The sequence below is a fragment of the Oncorhynchus kisutch genome, linkage group LG14 (genome assembly GCF_002021735.2).
Source record: "Oncorhynchus kisutch isolate 150728-3 linkage group LG14, Okis_V2, whole genome shotgun sequence".
Classification (NCBI taxonomy): domain Eukaryota; kingdom Metazoa; phylum Chordata; class Actinopteri; order Salmoniformes; family Salmonidae; genus Oncorhynchus; species Oncorhynchus kisutch.
The window spans coordinates 17,320,477-17,344,856 of record NC_034187.2 but is presented as its reverse complement, the minus strand read 5'-3'; the positions used below and the strand labels follow the sequence as shown (position 1 = coordinate 17,344,856).

The following is a 24,380-nucleotide window of genomic DNA, read 5'->3' as shown; positions in this document are numbered from 1 at the left end:
CACATCACAGACATACACACATCACAGACATACACACATCACAGACATACACACATCATAGACATACACACATCATAGACATACACACATCATAGACATACACACATCATAGACATATACACATCATAGACATACACACACCATAGACATACACACACCACGCACGCACTCACACATCACAGGCATACACACATCACAGACATACACACATCATACACACATACACACATACACACATCACAGACATACACACATACACACATACACACATCAAAGACATACACACATACACACATCACAGACATACACACATCACAGACATACACACATACACACATCACAGACATACACACATCACAGACATACACACATACACACATCAAAGACATACACACATCACAGACATACACACATCACAGACATACACACATCACAGACATATACACATCATAGACACACACATCATAGACATACACACATCATAGACATACACACATCATACACACATACACACATACACACATCACAGACATACACACATACACACATCAAAGACATACACACATACACACATCACAGACATACACACATACACACATCACAGACATACACACATACACACATCACAGACATACACACATACACACATCAAAGACATACACACATCACAGACATATACACATCATAGACACACACATCATAGACATACACACATCATAGACATACACACATCATAGACATACACACATCACATACATGCACACATCACAGACATATACACATCATAGACACACACATCATAGACATACACACATCATAGACATACACACATCATAGACATATACACATCATAGACATATACACATCATAGACATATACACATCATAGACATACACACACCATAGACATACACACACCATAGACATACACACACCACGCACGCACTCACACATCACAGGCATACACACATCACAGACATACACACATCATACACACATACACACATCACAGACATACACACATACACACATCACAGACATACACACATACACACATCACAGACATACACACATACACACATCAAAGACATACACACATCACAGACATACACACATCACAGACATATACACATCATAGACACACACATCATAGACACACACACATCATAGACATACACACATCACATACATACACACATCACAGACATACACACATCATAGACACACACATCATAGACATACACACATCATAGACATACACACATCATAGACATACACACATCATAGACATACACACATCACATACATACACACATCACAGACATACACACATCACAGACATATACACATCATAGACATACACACATCATAGACATACACACATCATAGACATACACACATCATAGACATACACACATCATAGACACACACATCATAGACATAGACATATACACATCATAGACATACACACATCACAGACATACACACATCACAGACATACACACATCACAGACATACACACATCATAGACATACACACACCACGCACGCACTCACACATCACAGGCATACACACATCACATACATACACACATCACAGACATACACACATCATAGACACACATCACAGACATACACACATACACACATACACACATCACAGACATACACACATCACAGACATACACACATCACAGACATATACACATCATAGACATACACACATCATAGACATACACACATCATAGACATACACACATCACAGACATATACACATACACACATCACATACATACACACATACACACATCATAGACATATACACACACACACACACACGTCACATACATACATACATACACACATCACATACATACACACATACACACATCACATACATACACACACACACACATCACATCACATACATGCACACATCACACATCATAGACATACACACATCACAGACATACACACATCATAGACATACACACATCACAGACATACACACATCACAGACATACACACATCATAGACATACACACATCATAGACATACACACATCAGACATACACACATACACACATCACAGACATACACACGTCACAGACATACACACATACACACATCACAGACATACACACGTCACAGACATACACACATCACATACATACACACATCACAGACATACAGACATCACAGACATACACACATACACACGTCACATACATACACACATACACACACATACACACGTCACAGACATACACACGTCACAGACATACACACGTCACAGACATACACACATCACAGACATACAGACATACACACATCACAGACATACACACATCACAGACATACACACATCATAGACATACACACATCATAGACATACACACATCACAGACATACACACATAAACACCACAGACATACACACATCACAGACATACAGACATACACACATCACAGACATACACACATACACACATCACAGACATCACAGGCATACACACATACACACACATACACACATCACAGACATACACACATCACAGACATATACACATCATAGACATACACACATCACATACATACACACATCATAGACATACACACATCATAGACATACACACACCATGCACGCACTCACGCATCACAGGCATACACACATCACAGACATACACACATCATAGACATACACACATCATAGACATACACACATCATAGACATACACACATCATAGACATACACACATACACACATCACAGACATACACACATACACACGTCACATACATACACACATATACACACATACACACATCATAGACACACACATCACAGACATACACACATACACACATACACACATCACAGACATACACACATCACAGACATACACACATCACAGACATATACACATCATAGACACATCATAGACATACACACATCACAGACATACACACATCATAGACATACACACATCATAGACATACACACATCATAGACATACACACATCATAGACATACACACATCATAGACATACACACATCATAGACATACACACATCACATACATGCACACATCACAGACATACACACATCACAGACATATACACATACACACATCACAGACATACACACGTCACAGACATACACACATACACACGTCACATACATACACACATCACAGACATACACACATCACAGACATACACACATAAACACCACAGACATGCACACATCACAGACATACACACGTCACAGACATACACACGTCACAGACATACACACATCACAGACATACAGACATACACACATAAACACCACAGACATACACACATCACAGACATACACACATCACAGACATACACACGTCACAGACATACACACGTCACAGACATACACACATCACAGACATACAGACATACACACATCACAGACATACACACACAACACACGTCACAGACATACACACATCACAGACATACAGACATACACACATCACAGACATACACACACATCACAGACATACACACATCATAGACATACACACATCACAGACATACACACATCACAGACATACACACATCACAGACATACACACATAAACACCACAGACATACACACATCACAGACATACAGACATACACACATCACAGACATACACACATCACAGACATACACACATCACAGACCTACACACATACACACATCACAGACATACACACATCACAGACATCACAGACATACACACATACACACATACACACATCACAGACATACACACACACATACACACATCACAGGCATACACACATACACACGTCACAGACATACACACATACACACACATACACACATCACAGACATACACACATCACAGACATATACACATCATAGACATACACACATCACATACATACACACATCATAGACATACACACATCATAGACATACACACACCATGCACGCACTCACGCATCACAGGCATACACACATCACAGACATACACACATCACAGACATACACACATCATAGACATACACACATCATAGACATACACACATCATAGACATTCACACATCACAGACATACACACATACACACGTCACATACATACACACATATACACATCACAGACATACACACGTCACAGACATACACACGTACCCACATCACAGACATACACACATCACAGACATACACACATACACACATCACAGACATACAGACATACACACGTCACATACATACACACATACACACACATACACACATCACAGACATACACACATCACAGACATACACACGTCACAGACATACACACGTCACAGACATACACACATACCCACATCACAGACATACACACATCACAGACATACACACATAATATACATACACACATAGACATACACACATCACAGACATACACACATCAGACATACACACATCACACACATACACACATCATAGACATACACACATCACAGACATACACACATACACACATACACACATCACAGACATACACACACACATACACACATCACAGGCATACACACATACACACGTCACAGACATACACACATACACACACATACACACATCACAGACATACACACATCACAGACATATACACATCATAGACATACACACATCACATACATACACACATCATAGACATACACACATCATAGACATACACACACCATGCACGCACTCACGCATCACAGGCATACACACATCACAGACATACACACATCACAGACATACACACATCATAGACATACACACATCATAGACATACACACATCATAGACATTCACACATCACAGACATACACACATACACACGTCACATACATACACACATATACACATCACAGACATACACACGTCACAGACATACACACGTACCCACATCACAGACATACACACATCACAGACATACACACATACACACATCACAGACATACAGACATACACACGTCACATACATACACACATACACACACATACACACATCACAGACATACACACATCACAGACATACACACGTCACAGACATACACACGTCACAGACATACACACATACCCACATCACAGACATACACACATCACAGACATACACACATAATATACATACACACATAGACATACACACATCACAGACATACACACATCAGACATACACACATCACACACATACACACATCATAGACATACACACATCACAGACATACACACATCATAGACATACACACATCACAGACATACACACATCATAGACATATACACATACACACATATACACACATCATAGACATACACATGCTCACAGGCACATACATGTATATACACATATCACAGACACATGCTCACAGGCACATACATGTATATACACATATCACAGACACATGCTCGCAGGCACATACATGTATATACACATATCACAGACACATGCTCACAGGCACATACATGTATATACACATATCACATACACATGCTCACAGGCACATACATGTATATACACATATCACAGACACATGCTCACAGGCACATACATGTATATACACATACCACAGACACATGCTCACAGGCACATACATGTATATACACATATCAGACACATGCTCACAGGCACATACATGTATATACACATATCACAGACACATGCTCACAGGCACATACATGTATATACACATATCACAGACACATGCTCACAGGCACATACATATATATACAGTACATTCAGAAAGTATTCAGACCCTTTCATTTTTCCACATTTTGTTACGTTACAGCCTTATTCTAAAATGGATACAATTATTTTTCCTTCATCAAGCTACACACAATACCCCATAATGACAAAGTGAAAACAGTGTTTTAGAAATGTTGGCATAAAACATAAATACCTTATTTGCATAAGTATTCAGACCATTTACTTTGAGACTCAAAATTGGGCCCAGGTGCATCCTGTTTCCATTGATCATCCTTGAGATGTTTCTACAACTTGATTGGAGTCCTCCTGGTAAATTCAATTGATTGGACATAATTTGGAAAGTCACACAACTGTGTATATAAGGTCCCACAGTTGACAGTGCATGTCAGAGCAAAAACCAAGCCATGAGGTCATAGGAATTGTCTGTAGCGCTCTGAGATAGGATTGTGTCAAAGCACAGATCTGGGGAAGGTTACCCAAAAATGTCTGCTGCTTTGAAAGTCCCCAAGAACACAGTGGCCTCTATCATTCTTAATGGAAGAAGTTTGGAACCACCAAGACTCTTCATTGAGCTGGCCTCCCGGTCAAACTGAGCCATCGGGGGAGAAGGGCCTTGGTCAGGGATGTGACCAAGAACCCGATGGTCACCGGGTTCTTGGTCAGAGCTTCAGAGTTCCTCTGTGGAGATGGGGGAACCTTCCAGAAGGACAACCATCTCTGTAGCACCACCAATCAGGCCTTTATGGTAGAGTGGCCAGACGGAAGCCACTCCTCAGTAAAAGGCACATGACAGCCCACTTGGATTTTGCCAAAAGGCACTTAAAGACTCTCAGACCATGAGAAACAAGATTCTCTGGTCTGATGAAACCAAGATCCAACTCTTTGACCTGAATGCCAAGCGTCACATCTGGAGGAAACCTGGAACCATCCATACGGTGAAGCATGGTGGTGGCAGCATCATGCTATGGGGATGTTTTTCAGCGGCAGGGGCTGGGAGACTAGTCAGGATTGAAGGAAAGATGAACAGTGCAAAGTACAGAGAGGTCCTTGATGAAAACCTGCTCTAGAGTGCTCAGGACTGGGGTGAAGCTTCACCTTCAAACAGGACAATGACCATAAGAACACAGCCAAGTCAATGCAGGAGTAGCTTTGGGTCAATCTCTGAATGTCCTTGAGTGGCCCAGCCAGAACCCGGAATTGAACCCAATCGGACATCTCTGGAGAGACCTGAAATAGCTGTACAGCAAGGCTCCCCATATAACCTGACAGAGCTTGAGAGGATCTGCAGAGAAGAATGGGAGAAACTCCAAATCGAGGCTGTACTTTCTGCCAAAGGTGCTTCAACAAAGTACTGAGTAAAGGGTCTGAATACTCATGTAAATTTGATATTTTCAAAAATGTCTAAACCTATTTTTTCTTTGTCATTATGGGGTATTGTGTGTAGATTGATGAGGGACATTTGTTTTAAGTCAAGGGGTCTGAATACTTTCTGAAAGCACTACACACACACACACACACACACTGGCGGCGCTGGCGGCGCTGGGCAGACGGGTGGCTCAGGCGGCGCTGGGCAGACGGGTGGCTCAGGCGGCGCTGGGCAGACGGGTGGCACTGGCGGCGCTGGGCAGACGGGTGGCACTGGCGGCGCTGGGCAGATGGGCGGCACTGGGCAGACTGGCGGCACTGGCGGCGCTGGGCAGACTGGCGGCACTGGCGGCACTGGCGGCGCTGGACAGACTGGCGGCGCTGGGCAGACTGGCGGCATTTGCAGCGCTGGGCAGACTGGCGGCACTGGCGGCGCTGGGCAGACTGGCGGCACTGGCGGCGCTGGGCAGACTGGCGGCACTGGCGGCGCTGGGCAGACTGGCGGCACTGGCGGCGCTGGGCAGACTGGCGGCACTGGACAGACTGGCGGCGCTGGGCAGACTGGCGGCACTGGCGGCGCTGGGCAGACTGGCGGCACTGGCGGCGCTGGGCAGACTGGCGGCACTGGACAGACTGGCGGCACTGGGCAGACTGGCGGCACTGGCGGCGCTGGGCAGACTGGCGGCACTGGCGGCGCTGGGCAGACTGGCGGCGCTGGGCAGACTGGCGGCGCTGGGCAGACTGGCGGCGCTGGGCAGACTGGCGGCACTGGCGGCGCTGGGCAGACTGGCGGCACTGGCGGCGCTGGGCAGACTGGCGGCACTGGCGGCGCTGGGCAGACTGGCGGCACTGGCGGCGCTGGGCAGACTGGCGGCGCTGGGCAGACAGGAAGCTCCGACAACGCTGGAGAGACGGGTAGCTCAGATGGCGCTGGGCAGACGGAAAGCTCCGGCAACGCTGGAGAGGAAGGCTCTGGCAGCGCTGAACAGGCAGGAGACTCCGGCTGCGCTGGAGAGGAGGAAGGCTCCGGCAGCGCTGGACAGGCGGGACGCACTGTAGGCCTGATGCGTGGTGCTGGCACTGGTGGTACTGGGCCGAGGACACGCACAGGAAGCCTGGTGCGGGGAGCTGGCACTAGTGGTACCGGGCCACGCACCTCCGGGTGAGTGCAAGGAACAGGACACACCGGGTTGTGAAGGTGTACTGGAGACCTGGTGTGTATAGCCGGCATCAAATCCCCTGGGAACTCCAACACACGTTTCAGGCTGAGTACGAGGAACTGACACGGGTGACATCGGACAGCTAACACGCTCCTCAGGGCGAATGCCGTGCATACTATGCCAAACCAACAGCTTTCTCTCTACTCTGGCCAATACATCCTCAACACTCTCAGACTCAGCACTCAGCTTCGCCGACAGCTCCAAATCCATCCATGGCTCCTTACGGTAAACAGGGGGAGTTGGCTCAGGTCTGACTCCTGACTCTGCTACACTCTCCCTGTGCTGCCCCCCCCCCCCCCCCAATACATTTTGGGGGGTGCCTCTCGGGCTTCAAGCCGCTCGGCCGTGCTAGCTCCTCATAATGCCGCCTCTCTGCTTTCGCTGCCTCCAGCTCGGCTTTGGGGCGGCAATATTCCCCTGGCTCTGCCCAGGGTCCTTTCCCGTCAAGGATCTCCTCCCAAGTCCATTTCTCCAAATAGTGCAGCCTCTCCCACTGCTGCTGCTGCTGCTGCCTCTGTTGCTTCTCCTGCTGCTGCCTTTGCTGCTGCTGCTGTTGCTCCTGCTGCACCTGTCACTTCTCCTGCTGCTGCTGTTGCTGCTGCCTCTGTTTACCACGCCGCTTGGTCCTTGGTTGGTGGGTGATTCTGTAAGGGTTTTCTTCTGGTGAAAGAGAGGCGGACCAAAATGCAGCGTGATGGTTATTCATGTTTTTAATAAAGACGTCTATACATGAACAGACTAAACAAAACAACAAAAGTGAAAACCTAAACAGTCCTATCTGGTGTAAACACAGAGACAGGAACAATCACCCACAAAACCCAACACAAAACAGGCTACCTAAATATGGTTCCCAATCAGAGACAATGACTAACACCTACCTCTGATTGAGAACCATATCAGGCCAAACATAGAAATAGACAAACCAGACACACAACATAGAATGCCCACCCAGCTCACGTCCTGACCAACACTAAAACAAGGAAAACACATACGAACGATGGTCAGAACGTGACACCTACTTATAGTCCCGAAAATGTTAATGAACATCTGTGATACTTAGTGATATTTCTATTGTTGTTTTTATTACCATTTTCATTATTTTATTTCACTTGTTCCTGCATGCTGGAGTTCGAAGACTAAGATTTTCACTGTACCATGCAATCACACCTGCAACCCTGTACATGTGACTATTAAACAGTGAATCTGAATTATTATTATTTAAATACAGGAAACATTTTGTGAACATCTTAGTGATTTCCGTGCTATCCGAGATCCTTGGGATTTCCCAACTGTGACGTTACCCCATTGAAGTTGAAATGTAAAATGGTGAAGGTTAGGTTTAGGGTTAGATAAGGGTTATGGTTAAGGGTTAAGGTTAGGGTTTAGGGTAGGGACATCCCAAGGATTCTGGATAGCACTAAGCATCTTAGTGTAGCATGCTGAGTTAGAATGCTGAGTTAGAAACTCCTTGCCGCCCCTCTGCAACCTGGGTCTGTCTTCCAAAAGCATCTCAGATTGAAATGGATCAGGCTTCCACTGTCCATTTAGTCTTATTCATTATTATTTAAAAGGCTAAAATGAGCCTATATCAGCACTCCTTCTCTGAGAAGCTTTGTGAATCTGGGGCCTGGTTTTGTCCAGTGTTGGTGGTATTTAGAGTGAGTGGAGTGAGGCCTAACCTGAACAGTGTTGGTAGTATTTAGAGTGAGTGGAGTGAGGCCTAACCTGAACAGTGTTGGTGGTATTTAGAGTGAGTGGAGTGAGGCCTAACCTGAACAGTGTTGGTCGTATTTAGAGTGAGTGGAGTGAGGCCTAACCTGAACAGTGTTGGTGGTATTTATAGCGAGTGGAGTGAGGCCTAACCTGAACAGTTGGTGGTATTTAGAGTGAGTGGAGTGAGGCCTAACCTGAACAGTTGGTGGTATTTAGAGTGAGTGGAGTGAGGCCTAACCTGAACAGTGTTGGTGGTATTTATAGTGAGTGGAGTGAGGCCTAACCTGAACAGTGTTGGTGGTATTTAGAGTGAGTGGAGTGAGGCCTAACCTGAACAGTGTTGGTGGTATTTAGAGTGAGTGGAGTGAGGCCTAACCTGAACAGTGTTGGTCGTATTTAGAGTGAGTGGAGTGAGGCCTAACCTGAACAGTGTTGGTGGTATTTATAGCGAGTGGAGTGAGGCCTAACCTGAACAGTTGGTGGTATTTAGAGTGAGTGGAGTGAGGCCTAACCTGAACAGTGTTGGTGGTATTTATAGTGAGTGGAGTGAGGCCTAACCTGAACAGTGTTGGTGGTATTTAGAGTGAGTGGAGTGAGGCCTAACCTGAACAGTGTTGGTGGTATTTATAGCGAGTGGAGTGAGGCCTAACCTGAACAGTTGGTGGTATTTAGAGTGAGTGGAGTGAGGCCTAACCTGAACACTGTTTGTGGTATTTATAGTGAGTGGAGTGAGGCCTAACCTGAACAGTGTTGGTGGTATTTAGAGTGAGTGGAGTGAGGCCTAACCTGAACAGTGTTGGTGGTATTTCGAGTGAGTGGAGTGAGGCCTAACCTGAACAGTATTGTTTTTTTATAACCCCTCATTGTCTGCTGGGGGTTTGGACAGGTTTGATGACTCTGTGTGACCAAGTTGATGAGAAGTTAAATTATGTTATTAAGGAGATATCGTTTGTTATCATGGGAAATATAACCTAATGTAATGAGTACCCCCCCCCCCCCCCCCACTTTCCTTTTCCTGCTACATGGAGAGCAGAGAGTCACAAAAGCCATTTATTGGTTTTGTCATGTAGTCCCCTGATCAGTGGTGTCATCCATTTCTTCAGGAGGAGAGGAGTAGCGTTTCTGCTCTGCCTGCCATTTCAACAATGATTAAGTCTATTGCTTCCATCCTAAATGATCATTCACACGTTTCAGCTGCTTGATGTATTCTCCTTGTCCTCAGAAGTTGAACGGTGAGTGATTGGCTAAGTAGAGCGATATCTTAGACACCTCCAGATTCATTTCATTGGCCAATGACCCTGTAGCTGCTTTATTTTTGTTTACTGCACAAGCACATCTCAACATACCTTATGATTTTGCTCAACAAAGACATTAGGTACTGTAACCTGCCAGCCGCTTAGGATATTCAAAGCAACAACACACGCTTTGCTAGCGTTAAGTTTAGTCTGGTTTGTATTATTATAATTATGTTCATATTATAAGTCAAAGTATATAAGTCAAAGCTAATGGACTCCAAATGGATGCTGACTTCCTCTGTGTTTGGAGCCCTGTTACTGGAGTGAACAAATAGCCTGTTCTGTGTACATTTCATATCGCTAATCTCGTCCTCTCAACAGTCCTTTTCCATTTTAACAATGCTAACTGTACTCTAGGGTCTCTTCTAGGTGTGGGACTCTCTATTCCTACACACAGATCCCTATCAGCCACCCCGCACATTGCTTGATTTCCCCACTGGCATGTCTCTGTGTGGGCCATAAGCATTCTATTCTCAAGTAAACATTCACCAGTATGGAGTTTCTCTCCATTATGTCATTGAGATTTGTGTATGGATGTGGGTTTGTGTGGTTTCGAATGAGAATACAGAGAATTGTTTGAAAAATGGTGCAAAAAGAATGTGGTCTGGTTGTTCCTCCATTGTGGAGCAGATGATTTACTGAAGTAGTGTAGGTGATAGAGATGGTTCTCTACGCAATGACCTGTTTCCTGTTGATAACCACACTTTTCTGGGACTCAAGGGTAATGCCAGATTTCAAAGCAGTCCTGCTTGCCAGAATGAATCAGTTGGACGGGCATTTGATTTCCATAGGGGGCATGTTTTTCCCCTGGGACCTCCTATGTGTGCATGCTCTTGAGTGGGTTTTATAGCAAAGTCATCATTTAACTGTAAAAATGTATTACCTTTTAATGTGGCATGAACACAACCAGTCATGATGTTTTCATCTGATTGTCAAAGAAATCACTTCAAGAAGTAGGTTACCTTTGCACATTCGTCCAAAATAATTCCAGCATCCAAACAGTGCACCCGCCAACAGTGCACCCGCCAACAGTGCACCCGCCAACAGTGCATCCTCCAACTTTCCTTCAATTCGCAAGTGACTGAAATGATCTCACCGGAGAAAGCATCCAAGAGAGTGAAACAGAGCCCCTCTGTCTTACTATATGTAGCCCATGTATCTGAGGCTGTCTGGACAGAAATAGTATGACATGCTGTCTGGTTCTCTTGGTCCTTTTGGTCCAGACAGCATCAGATACATGGTCTATACATACTGAGACAGAAGGGGCACTGTTTCACTCCCTCGGATGCTTTCTCTGAGATTGATGCGTCTTTCTGTCAGAGTGCGTCCCGTTCAAATAAATTATCAATATTTAAGTATTTTATTTGGACGGGCAAGAAGGTATGCTAGGGCGGGCCAGGGCCCCTAAGGCCCGCCCATAACGCTGGCCCTGACTGCTTGTGCTCCCTACCACTGGTCAGTCTCTTTTTAGACAGCTGACACACTGGAAGGAGCAGCATAGTATTACCTCTGGGATTGATATTGGCCAATATGTGCTTTATTGCTATTATGCACTGGTTACCAATGTAATTAGTAAAATGAAATGTTTTGTCATACCTGTGGTATATGGTCTGATATACCATGGCTGTCAACCAATCAGCATTCTGGGGTCGAACCACCCAGTTTATAATACAGACTATGGGGACATACAGTACACGTTGCAGTATGTATGGGGCTGGTCACCAACTTAGTAAGTGATTATCTTATGAGAAAGCGCGCTATGTGGTGTGCAGTGCACCACAGAACAACCTTTGTGACCTCTGTTTAACCTGGAAACAAAACCAAATACAGCCAAAGCTAGTGACCTCATCCCTGTCTTCTGAAAGGCACTTGAAAAGCCATTGGGGGGTTCATGTTAAACTACAACATGATTTAATGTCATGTTTATAAAAGAAAGTGTTACATTTACTCTGGTAGAACATGATACATACCGTCTGTTCGCTGTACTAATGTCACACAACCCCGGCACATGCAACAATATTTGGCAGGCCGACATAGTGCTTTCCAGGTTTGTGGAACAAATTAAATTCTGCAGCTCTGTTGCACTTTGCCTCCAAACAATCATTACAACTAGCTTTATATATTGTCTGAGCAGTAGACCATCAAATGGTGCTTTTCTTCTTGCAGGGGAGTGAGCGATCAACATGATCGAGAGTGGCAATCTGCTACCTAGATGTAAAGGCAAAGGATTCATCTATATTTGGCAGTGAAATTATCTTATTGCACTCTTAATGCTCACAAAAGCTAACATAAATTGATCTTGACAACTATGAGTACATCATTAGTGACCCACAAGACAGTCTTTGGCTGAATGAAGGTTGTGGGAAGTGGTGCTTGGTGAATTGTCATTTGAATCTTGCATGCAATTCTAAATGCATGAATTCATATTTGAAATCTTCTTTTGAATCTATATAATCTATAAGTAACCGACATCTATCAGAGAGAGTGGGTGGGCCTTTTTCTTGCTGTTTTCATGTTGGCTTAATGATGTTGTTTTTAGCTCGAATCACTGATAAGTAAACGACAAAACAATGAAAAATTATTTTCTTCACCAAGTCATTTTTCATCTTCGGGGGGGAAAAACCCCTGCCTTACCTCATCTTTCAAGTCCATTCAAACTGATTTCGCATTTGTGCTGGTAAAAAAATTAATCTAGCTGTCGGCCAGTGGGGAACCCAGAGGTTCCTGTGTGATTTATTGCCAACTTAATTCAAAATGGCTTGGGATGATGAACGCCATGGAAAGTTGGGAGTTGTGTTATGGAAGAATGGAACTGTCTGCTTGGAGTTATCTGATATGAAATAAATAACACAGCGACTAAAGCAGACAGAAGTGTTTGACTGGAACGATGCGAACCAATAGACTATAACTAACCATGCATCCTTGAATAGGTCATGTGATCTACTGCCGCTGGATAAATAAAGGACTTATAAGCATAAACCTAAATACAGTAGGCTATAGTATGTAAAGTATATACACTGCTCAAAAAAATACAGGGAACACTAAAATAACACATCCTAGATCTGAATGAATGAAATATTCTTATTAAATACTTTTTTCTTTACATAGTTGAATGTGCTGACAACAAAATCTCACAAAAATTATCAATGGAAATCAAATTTATCAACCCATGGAGGTCTGGATTTGGAGTCACAGTCAAAATTAAAGTGGAAAACCACACTACAGGCTGATCCAACTTTGATGTAATGTCCTTAAAACAAGTCAAAATGAGGCTCAGTAGTGTGTGTGGCCTCCACGTGCCTGTATGACCTCCCTACAACGCCTGGGCATACTCCTGATGCGGTGGCGGATGGTCTCATGAGGGATCTCCTCCCAGACCTGGACTAAAGCATCCGCCAACTCCTGGACAGTCTGTGGTGCAGTCTGTGGTGGATGGAGCGAGACATGATGTCCCAGATGTGCTCAATTGGATTCAGGTCTGGGGAAAGGGCGGGCCAGTCCATAGCATCAATGCCTTCCTCTTGCAGGAACTGCTGACACACTCCAGCCACATGAGGTCTAGCATTGTCTTGCATTAGGAGGAACCCAGGGCCTACCGCACCAGCATATGGTCTCACAAGGGGTCTGAGGATATCATCTCGGTACCTAATGGCAGTCAGGCTACCTCTGGCGAGCACATGGAGGGCTGTGCGGCCCCCCAAAGAAATGCCACCCCACACCATGACTGACCCACCGCCAAACCGGTCATGCTGGAGGATGTTGCAGGCAGCAGAACGTTCTCCATGGCGTCTCCAGACTCTGTCACGTCTGTCACATGTGCTCAGTGTGAACCTGCTTTCATCTGTGAAGAGCACAGGGCGCCAGTGGCGAATTTGCCAATCTTGGTGTTCTCTGGCAAATGCCAATCGTCCTGCAAGGTGTTGGGCTGTAAGCACAACCCCCACCTGTGGACGTCGGGCCCTCATACCACCCTCATGGAGTCTGTTTCTGACCGTTTGAGCAGACACATGCACATTTGTGGCCTGCTGGAGGTCATTTTGCAGGTCTCTGGCAGTGCTCCTCCTGCTCCTCCTTGCACAAAGGCGGAGGTAGCGGTCCTGCTGCTGGTTTGTTGCCCTCCTACGGCCTCCTCCACGTCTCCTGATGTACTGGCCTGTCTCCTGGTAGCTCCTCCATGCTCTGGACACTACGCTGACAGACACAGCAAACCTTCTTACCACAGCTCGCATTGATGTGCCATCCTGGATGAGCTGCACTACCTGAGCCACTTGTGTGGGTTGTAGACTCCGTCTCATGCTACCACTAGAGTGAAAGCACCGCCAGCATTCGAAAGTGACCAAAACATCAGCCAGGAAGCATAGGAACTGAGAAGTGGTCTGTGGTCCCCACCTTCAGAACCACTCCTTTATTGGGGGTGTCTTGCTAATTGCCTATAATTTCCACCTGTTGTCTATTCCATTTGCACAACAGCATGTGAAATTTATTGTCAATCAGTGTTGCTTCCTAAGTGGACAGTTTGATTTCACAGAAGTGTGATTGACTTGGAGTTACATTGTGTTGTTTAAGTGTTCCCTTTATTTTTTTGAGCAGTGTATATATGCCCAGGTATCTGTTTTAATCCTATTGTGACACATCTGATAAATATGTACCTGCAGTATATTAGAGAGAGAGAGAGAGAGAGAGAGGCAGGTGAAACTTTGGTATAGATATGGAAAGCCATTTTAACATTTATTAATCCTGTTTGACATCAATAACTACATTCTTGATATCAAATACAGTATTAATACAATACAACTTTCCATACCCACATGCACTGTAGCATGTGGACATTACACTTGACAGCATTTGCTGATTAAATTTATCTGAAAGGCAATATCTAGGCGTATTGCAGTCTCTTTCTTTGAAAAAGGCAGCAATCTGAAAGTCATTCAGCAGGCTGTCTCGTGAGACCCACTTCTAAATTCTAATGACTGAATCAATTGTGGTGAGCATTCCCACTGGAGTAGAGCAAAGTCACTAATGGCCACAACTGACTGTGGGCTGGTGTGTTTGGTACAAAAGCCCTGTAACCTAGACTTAGGCCACAGTATGACAACAGGTGTCTGAGCTGACAGAGGGTCCAGGGTCATGTTCAGTTGGTCAAGGCTTAGCAAAACATTTAGCAAAGGAAAATGAAAATCTGCACTCTAATTCTGGAAGTATCTCTCTGTTTCAAAACATTTACTTTCCTTACTTAACACGTCCCTGGTCTTGCTTTCTCGCTAACCTGCTTATGGTAGTGTTAGCATTGAATGATGGAATGCCACAGCTTTCTGTGCTTCTTGGTCGAACCCAGGCCCTTACTTGCTGCGGATTCAAATGTTTGCTTCCCACTGAACATGTCTCTGGTCTTAACTGCTGAGTTGAGGTAGTATTTCCCAATTTCAAGATGTCTCTGGTCTTAATAACTGCTGAGTTGAGGTAGTATTTCCCAATTTCAAGATGTCTCTGGTCTTAACTGCTGAGTTGAGGTAGTATTTCCCAATTTCAAGATGTCTCTGGTCTTAACTGCTGAGTTGAGGTAGTATTTCCCAATTTCAAGATGTCTCTGGTCTTAACTGCTGAGTTGAGGTAGTATTTCCCAATTTCAAGATGTTTCTGGTCTTAACTGCTGAGTTGAGGTAGTATTTCCCAATTTCAAGATGTCTCTGGTCTTAACTGCTGAGTTGAGGTAGTATTTCCCAATTTCAAGATGTCTCTGGTCTTAACTGCTGAGTTGAGGTAGTATTTCCCAATTTCAAGATGTCTCTGGTCTTAACTGCTGAGTTGAGGTAGTATTTCCCAATTTCAAGAAGTCTCTGGTCTTAACTGCTGAGTTGAGGTAGTATTTCCCAATTTCAAGATGTCTCTGGTCTTAACTGCTGAGTTGAGGTAGTATTTCCCAATTTCAAGATGACTCTGGTCTTAACTGCTGAGTTGAGGTAGTATTTCCCAATTTCAAGATGTCTCTGGTCTTAACTGCAGAGTTGAGGTAGTATTTCCCAATTTCAAGATGTCTCTGGTCTTAACTGCTGAGTTGAGGTAGTATTTCCCAATTTCAAGATGACTCTGGTCTTAACTGCTGAGTTGAGGTAGTATTTCCCAATTTCAAGATGTCTCTGGTCTTAACTGCTGAGTTGAGGTAGTATTTCCCAATTTCAAGATGACTCTGGTCTTAACTGCTGAGTTGAGGTAGTATTTCCCAATTTCAAGATGTCTCTGGTCTTAACTGCTGAGTTGAGGTAGTATTTCCCATACACGTATCAAAACGTTTCTAAATGTTTTATCCCTACTGAACACAACCCTAGTCCTAACTCCTGTCTCTTCTCCTATCCCCACCAGGTTGCAGGCTCTGAGAAAGGAGAAGTCCCGGGATGCAGCTCGCTCGCGGCGGGGGAAGGAGAACTTTGAGTTCTACGAGCTGGCTAAGATGCTGCCCCTGCCTGGCGCCATCACCAGCCAGCTGGACAAGGCTTCCATCATCCGCCTCACCATCAGCTACCTGAAGATGAGGGACTTCGCCAACCAGGGGGACCCACCATGGAACCTGCGCATGGAAGGCCCGCCGCCCAACACCTCCGTCAAAGGTCAGCTCCATTCACCACCATGGTCCAGCTACCCACAATTTAGTTAATTCTACAGATGTAGGATCTTCATTTAATCACCCGGTTGCAGGAGAACTTTCCTTCAACACATGATATGTAAAACGTGTCGTGTATTTTGAGGTTTTAAAAACAAATCTGAAGTTTGTAATCTTCACTTTGAAATTTCAGACTTGATTTTCCCTTACGAAAATATATCAACCTCTACAAAAATGTCCATGAATTATAATCCACATAATCATTCACATGTCCTTTTACTGTAGGATTATTTACCCGCTGTAGCAAACTGTCTCAAATTAAGATTCTATATCTGTAGTTCAGTACCAAATGTTCATATCAATGGTTCACTCACTTTACCAGCGAAACATTGATGATATCTCTCTTTGTCTGAGCTTTAACATACTGTGATATTAAGGTAATACTGTAAATTCTAATATTATAAAACGTCAACTCCTGTAGACCATGACGGGATTAAAGGGATTCTGTGAGATTCTGGTATTTAAGAAATCTAACTACTTACCCAGGGTCAGATGAACTCATAGATACCATTTTTATGACTCTGCTTAGCATATACTACAGTACCTGTAGACTCCCAGTCATTGGGCTAACGCTAGTTAGCATTGGCTTGTGAAACTACCTCTAACTTCCTTCATGCTGGACACAGAGACAAACAAATCGTATCCACAAGTTAATCTGACTATTGGTAAATAGAGATATTCCTTGAATGTTTTACTGGACACAAGCCTACACTCAATGTTAGAGCGGAGGGGAAATGAGGAACTCTGGCACCTGTGGTCTGGTCACACATATTGAAAATGTAAACATTTAACTTTGATACATTTTGAGCCTACTAGTACATGCAGAAATTCTGAGTATATTCAAATGTAACCGAATTTGCCTTTGAAATTGGGTCTTTGTGCAGTGCACTTAAAGAAGATACAGATCTGTATATTTTAATAGGGTATGCTGGAGTAGGAATGACCGTAAAGATTAAAGTCAATTGCAAAAATGTTCAGTCAATGCGAGCTGTTTGCTCTGCCGAGGCACACACACACACACACACACACACACACACACACACACACACACACACACACACACACACACACACACACCAGATGGCATCATTGTTGTCTGGCTTTGAAGAGACATGCATTTTAATTAGAAAATATATACTGCTGAATGATTTGGATTGGAAAAGGCTGCTTGATTTCCTCCTGATACAACTAAGACCTATAGCCTACACTTTACATTCAATCAAAGATGAGTACACAATGCTGCTGGGGGGGCATTGAACCAGAAACATTTTACATTTGGATATTTGAATGAATGACTCTACCTCTGCTGCATGTCCTGTCTTTTTATCGGCAGACAGATAGTGGCAGTCTGAATTGAATCACTAACTCACCACATTTTATTTTCGCTTCATTCTGAACAGAGTGGCGTATTGATCCCATCCTTTTTGTTGCTGTGCATCGCCGGTAGCTAATGAAGACGGCTTACCATCTCCCTCTGCCCATGAATCAGTGTTATTTCTGAATAGGCTACGTTGAGCCTGACCCGGAGCTTCCACAGCTCCCAGCCTGCCAGACACAGCAGGCTATAGAGGCTGTAGGTAGGATATGGATACTGGAAGAGGATGTGGAGGGGGTCATATGTTTTGATTGGTTTACAGATGTCACACACACACACACACACACACACACACACACACACACACACACACACACACACACACACAGGAGCCAGGCTTAGCAATGCACTGCATGGTAATGCAGGAGGAGGGAGAAGGGTATGCTGTGTTATTGTACAGTATCAGATGAGGGAGAGGCCAGGCCCTTTTCTTTTCAGAGTTGTTTATGCTACACAGATGAAGGCCAGCCTCATACAGCAGCAGAGTTACACTGTTTCTGATTCATGGCCGGCCCAGTTCATTTAGCAGACACAATCTCTCAATCAATTTGCCTTGTGCCTTAACATACAGACCTGGCATTTGGATGGCGCTGATGTCTGTCTGAGTTGCCAAACGTAGTTAAAACCAGCCTCTATTCCATGGAATACAAAACCAAGGTGACAAAGTTGAGTATAGATTGCTCGGATATGTAATAAAAATGATAGGCGATAGTACTGGCATCAAAGCTAAAGGAATTTGACCTCCACTTCTCTCTCTCCAAATGCTGTTGATGTATTATCATAAGTTTAGTCTCTCCTCTCTCGCCGCTCTTCTTTCCTTCCTCGTTGCCTTCTATTGACCTTTACCGTAATTGACCCATCAACAATTTTTTTCCAGAGCGTTTTAACCCAAAATTTGCTAGTCTCTGTCAGAGGCAGTTCACATCTGTTGAAGGACACTGCACAAACAAGCGTGACCTTTCTCTTGTTTGAAGGCTGGCGACGCCTCCTCATCCCCTCCAACCCCTCCGCCACCTGGGCATATTATTATTCATGCATGCGGAGCAGAGAGGAGAGGAGCGGAGCAGAGAGGAGAAACGCAGAGAGGTGAGGAGAGGAGCAGAGAGGTGAGGAGAGGAGCAGTGAGGAGAAGAGTGGAGCAGAGAGGAGAAGAGCAGAGAGGAGAAGAGCAGAGATTAGAGGAGCAGAGAGGAGAAGAGCAGAGAGGAGAGGAGCAGAGAGGAGAGGAGTGGAGCAGAGAGGAGAGGAGGGGAGCAGAGAGGAGAGGAGGGGAGCAGAGAGGAGAAGAGGGGAGCAGAGAGGAGAGGAGTAGAGCAGAGAGGAGAGGAGAGGAGTGGAGCAGAGAGGAGAGGAGGGGAGCAGAGGAGTGGAGCAGAGAGGAGAAGAGCAGAGAGGAGCGGAGGGGAGCAGAGAGGAGAGGAGCAGAGAGGAGAGGAGCGGAGCAGAGAGGAGAGGAGCAGAGAGGAGCAGAGAGGAGAGGAGGGGAGCAGAGAGGAGTGGAGCAGAGAGGAGAAGAGCAGAGAGGAGCGGAGCAGAGAGGAGAGGAGTGGAGCAGAGAGTAGAAAAGCAGAGAGGTGAGGAGAGGAGCAGAGAGGTGAGGAGAGGAGAGAAGCAGAGAGGTGGGGAGTGGAGCAGAGAAGAGAAGATTAGAGCAGAGAGGCAGAAAGGAGAGGAGAGGAGCAGGGAGGAGATGAACAGAGAGGAGTGGAGCAGAGAGGTGAGGAGAGGAGCAGAGAGGAGAGGAGGGGAGCAGAGAGGAGAGGAGTGGAGCAGAGAGGAGAAGAGCAGAGAGGAGAGGACCAGAGAGGAGAAGAGCAGAGAGGAGAGGAGTGGAGCAGAGAGGAGAGGAGTAGAGCAGAGAGGAGAGGAGGGGAGCAGAGAGGAGAGAGGAGAGGAGGGGAGCAGAGAGGAGAGGAGGGGAGCAGAGAGGAGTGGAGCAGAGAGGAGAAGAGCAGAGAGGAGCGGAGCAGAGAGGAGAGGAGTGGAGCAGAGAGTAGAAAAGCAGAGAGGTGAGGAGAGGAGCAGAGAGGTGATGAGAGGAGAGAAGCAGAGAGGAGAGGAGTGGAGCAGAGAAGAGAAGATTAGAGCAGAGAGGCAGAAAGGAGAGGAGCAGGGAGGAGATGAACAGAGAGGAGTGGAGCAGAGAGGTGAGGAGAGGAGCAGAGGGGAGCAGAGAGGAGAGGAGGGGAGCAGAGAGGAGAGGAGTGGAGCAGAGAGGAGAAGAGCAGAGAGGTGAGGAGAGGAGCAGAGAGGTGAGGAGAGGAGCAGTGAGGAGAAGAGTGGAGCAGAGAGGAGAAGAGCAGAGAGGAGAAGAGCAGAGATTAGAGGAGCAGAGAGGAGAAGAGCAGAGAGGAGAGGAGCAGAGAGGAGAGGAGTGGAGCAGAGAGGAGAGGAGGGGAGCAGAGAGGAGAGGAGGGGAGCAGAGAGGAGAAGAGGGGAGCAGAGAGGAGAGGAGTAGAGCAGAGAGGAGAGGAGAGGAGTGGAGCAGAGAGGAGAGGAGGGGAGCAGAGGAGTGGAGCAGAGAGGAGAAGAGCAGAGAGGAGCGGAGGGGAGCAGAGAGGAGAGGAGCAGAGAGGAGAGGAGCGGAGCAGAGAGGAGAGGAGCAGAGAGGAGAGGAGCAGAGAGGAGCAGAGAGGAGAGGAGGGGAGCAGAGAGGAGTGGAGCAGAGAGGAGAAGAGCAGAGAGGAGCGGAGCAGAGAGGAGAGGAGTGGAGCAGAGAGTAGAAAAGCAGAGAGGTGAGGAGAGGAGCAGAGAGGTGAGGAGAGGAGAGAAGCAGAGAGGTGGGGAGTGGAGCAGAGAAGAGAAGATTAGAGCAGAGAGGCAGAAAGGAGAGGAGAGGAGCAGGGAGGAGATGAACAGAGAGGAGTGGAGCAGAGAGGTGAGGAGAGGAGCAGAGAGGAGAGGAGGGGAGCAGAGAGGAGAGGAGTGGAGCAGAGAGGAGAAGAGCAGAGAGGAGAGGACCAGAGAGGAGAAGAGCAGAGAGGAGAGGAGTGGAGCAGAGAGGAGAGGAGTAGAGCAGAGAGGAGAGGAGAGGAGGGGAGCAGAGAGGAGAGAGGAGAGGAGGGGAGCAGAGAGGAGAGGAGGGGAGCAGAGAGGAGTGGAGCAGAGAGGAGAAGAGCAGAGAGGAGCGGAGCAGAGAGGAGAGGAGTGGAGCAGAGAGTAGAAAAGCAGAGAGGTGAGGAGAGGAGCAGAGAGGTGATGAGAGGAGAGAAGCAGAGAGGAGAGGAGTGGAGCAGAGAAGAGAAGATTAGAGCAGAGAGGCAGAAAGGAGAGGAGCAGGGAGGAGATGAACAGAGAGGAGTGGAGCAGAGAGGTGAGGAGAGGAGCAGAGGGGAGCAGAGAGGAGAGGAGGGGAGCAGAGAGGAGAGGAGTGGAGCAGAGAGGAGAAGAGCAGAGAGGTGAGGAGAGGAGCAGAGAGGTGAGGAGAGGAGCAGTGAGGAGAAGAGTGGAGCAGAGAGGAGAAGAGCAGAGAGGAGAAGAGCAGAGATTAGAGGAGCAGAGAGGAGAAGAGCAGAGAGGAGAGGAGCAGAGAGGAGAGGAGTGGAGCAGAGAGGAGAGGAGGGGAGCAGAGAGGAGAGGAGGGGAGCAGAGAGGAGAAGAGGGGAGCAGAGAGGAGAGGAGTAGAGCAGAGAGGAGAGGAGAGGAGTGGAGCAGAGAGGAGAGGAGGGGAGCAGAGGAGTGGAGCAGAGAGGAGAAGAGCAGAGAGGAGCGGAGGGGAGCAGAGAGGAGAGGAGCAGAGAGGAGAGGAGCGGAGCAGAGAGGAGAGGAGCAGAGAGGAGCAGAGAGGAGAGGAGGGGAGCAGAGAGGAGTGGAGCAGAGAGGAGAAGAGCAGAGAGGAGCGGAAACAGAGAGGAGAGGAGTGGAGCAGAGAGTAGAAAAGCAGAGAGGTGAGGAGAGGAGCAGAGAGGTGAGGAGAGGAGAGAAGCAGAGAGGTGGGGAGTGGAGCAGAGAAGAGAAGATTAGAGCAGAGAGGCAGAAAGGAGAGGAGAGGAGCAGGGAGGAGATGAACAGAGAGGAGTGGAGCAGAGAGGTGAGGAGAGGAGCAGAGAGGAGAGGAGGGGAGCAGAGAGGAGAGGAGTGGAGCAGAGAGGAGAAGAGCAGAGAGGAGAGGACCAGAGAGGAGAAGAGCAGAGAGGAGAGGAGTGGAGCAGAGAGGAGAGGAGTAGAGCAGAGAGGAGAGGAGAGGAGGGGAGCAGAGAGGAGAGAGGAGAGGAGGGGAGCAGAGAGGAGAGGAGGGGAGCAGAGAGGAGTGGAGCAGAGAGGAGAAGAGCAGAGAGGAGCGGAGCAGAGAGGAGAGGAGTGGAGCAGAGAGTAGAAAAGCAGAGAGGTGAGGAGAGGAGCAGAGAGGTGATGAGAGGAGAGAAGCAGAGAGGAGAGGAGTGGAGCAGAGAAGAGAAGATTAGAGCAGAGAGGCAGAAAGGAGAGGAGCAGGGAGGAGATGAACAGAGAGGAGTGGAGCAGAGAGGTGAGGAGAGGAGCAGAGGGGAGCAGAGAGGAGAGGAGGGGAGCAGAGAGGAGAGGAGTGGAGCAGAGAGGAGAAGAGCAGAGAGGAGAGGAGTGGAGCAGAGAGGAGAGGAGTGGAGCAGAGAGGAGAGGAGAGGAGAGGAGAGGAGAGGAGAGGAGAGGAGAGGAGAGGAGAGGAGAGGAGAGGAGAGGAGAGGAGAGGAGAGGAGAGGAGAGGAGCAGAGAGGAGAGGAGGGGAGCAGAGAGGAGAGGAGCAGAGAGGAGAGGAGAGGAGCAGAGAGGAGAGGAGTGGAGCAGAGAGGAGAGGAGAAGAGCAGAGAGGTGAGGAGTGGAGCAGAGAGGAGAAGAGCAGAGAGGTGAGGAGAGGAGCAGAGAGGAGAAGAGCAGAGAGGTGAGGAGAGGAGCAGAGAGGAGAAGAGCAGAGAGGAGAAGAGCAGAGAGGAGTGGAGCAGAGAGGAGCAGAGCAGAGAGTAGAAATGCAGAGAGCTGAGGAGAGGAGCAGAGAGGAGAGGAGTGGAGCAGAGAGGAGAGGAGTGGAGCAGAGAGGAGAAAAGCAGAGAGGTGAGGAG

General features: G+C 46.6%; 1 protein-coding gene across 1 annotated transcript in view; it reads left to right on the top strand.

Moving 5' to 3' along the window:
• Nucleotides 1-24,380, top strand: part of LOC109904582 (neuronal PAS domain-containing protein 3) — a 332,747-nt gene that overhangs the window by 48,480 nt on the left and 259,887 nt on the right. Inside the window, exon 3 of the mRNA XM_031787943.1 lies at nucleotides 17,675-17,919. Coding sequence (XP_031643803.1) covers nucleotides 17,675-17,919 — 245 coding nt within the window. The remainder of the gene's footprint in view (nucleotides 1-17,674; nucleotides 17,920-24,380) is intronic.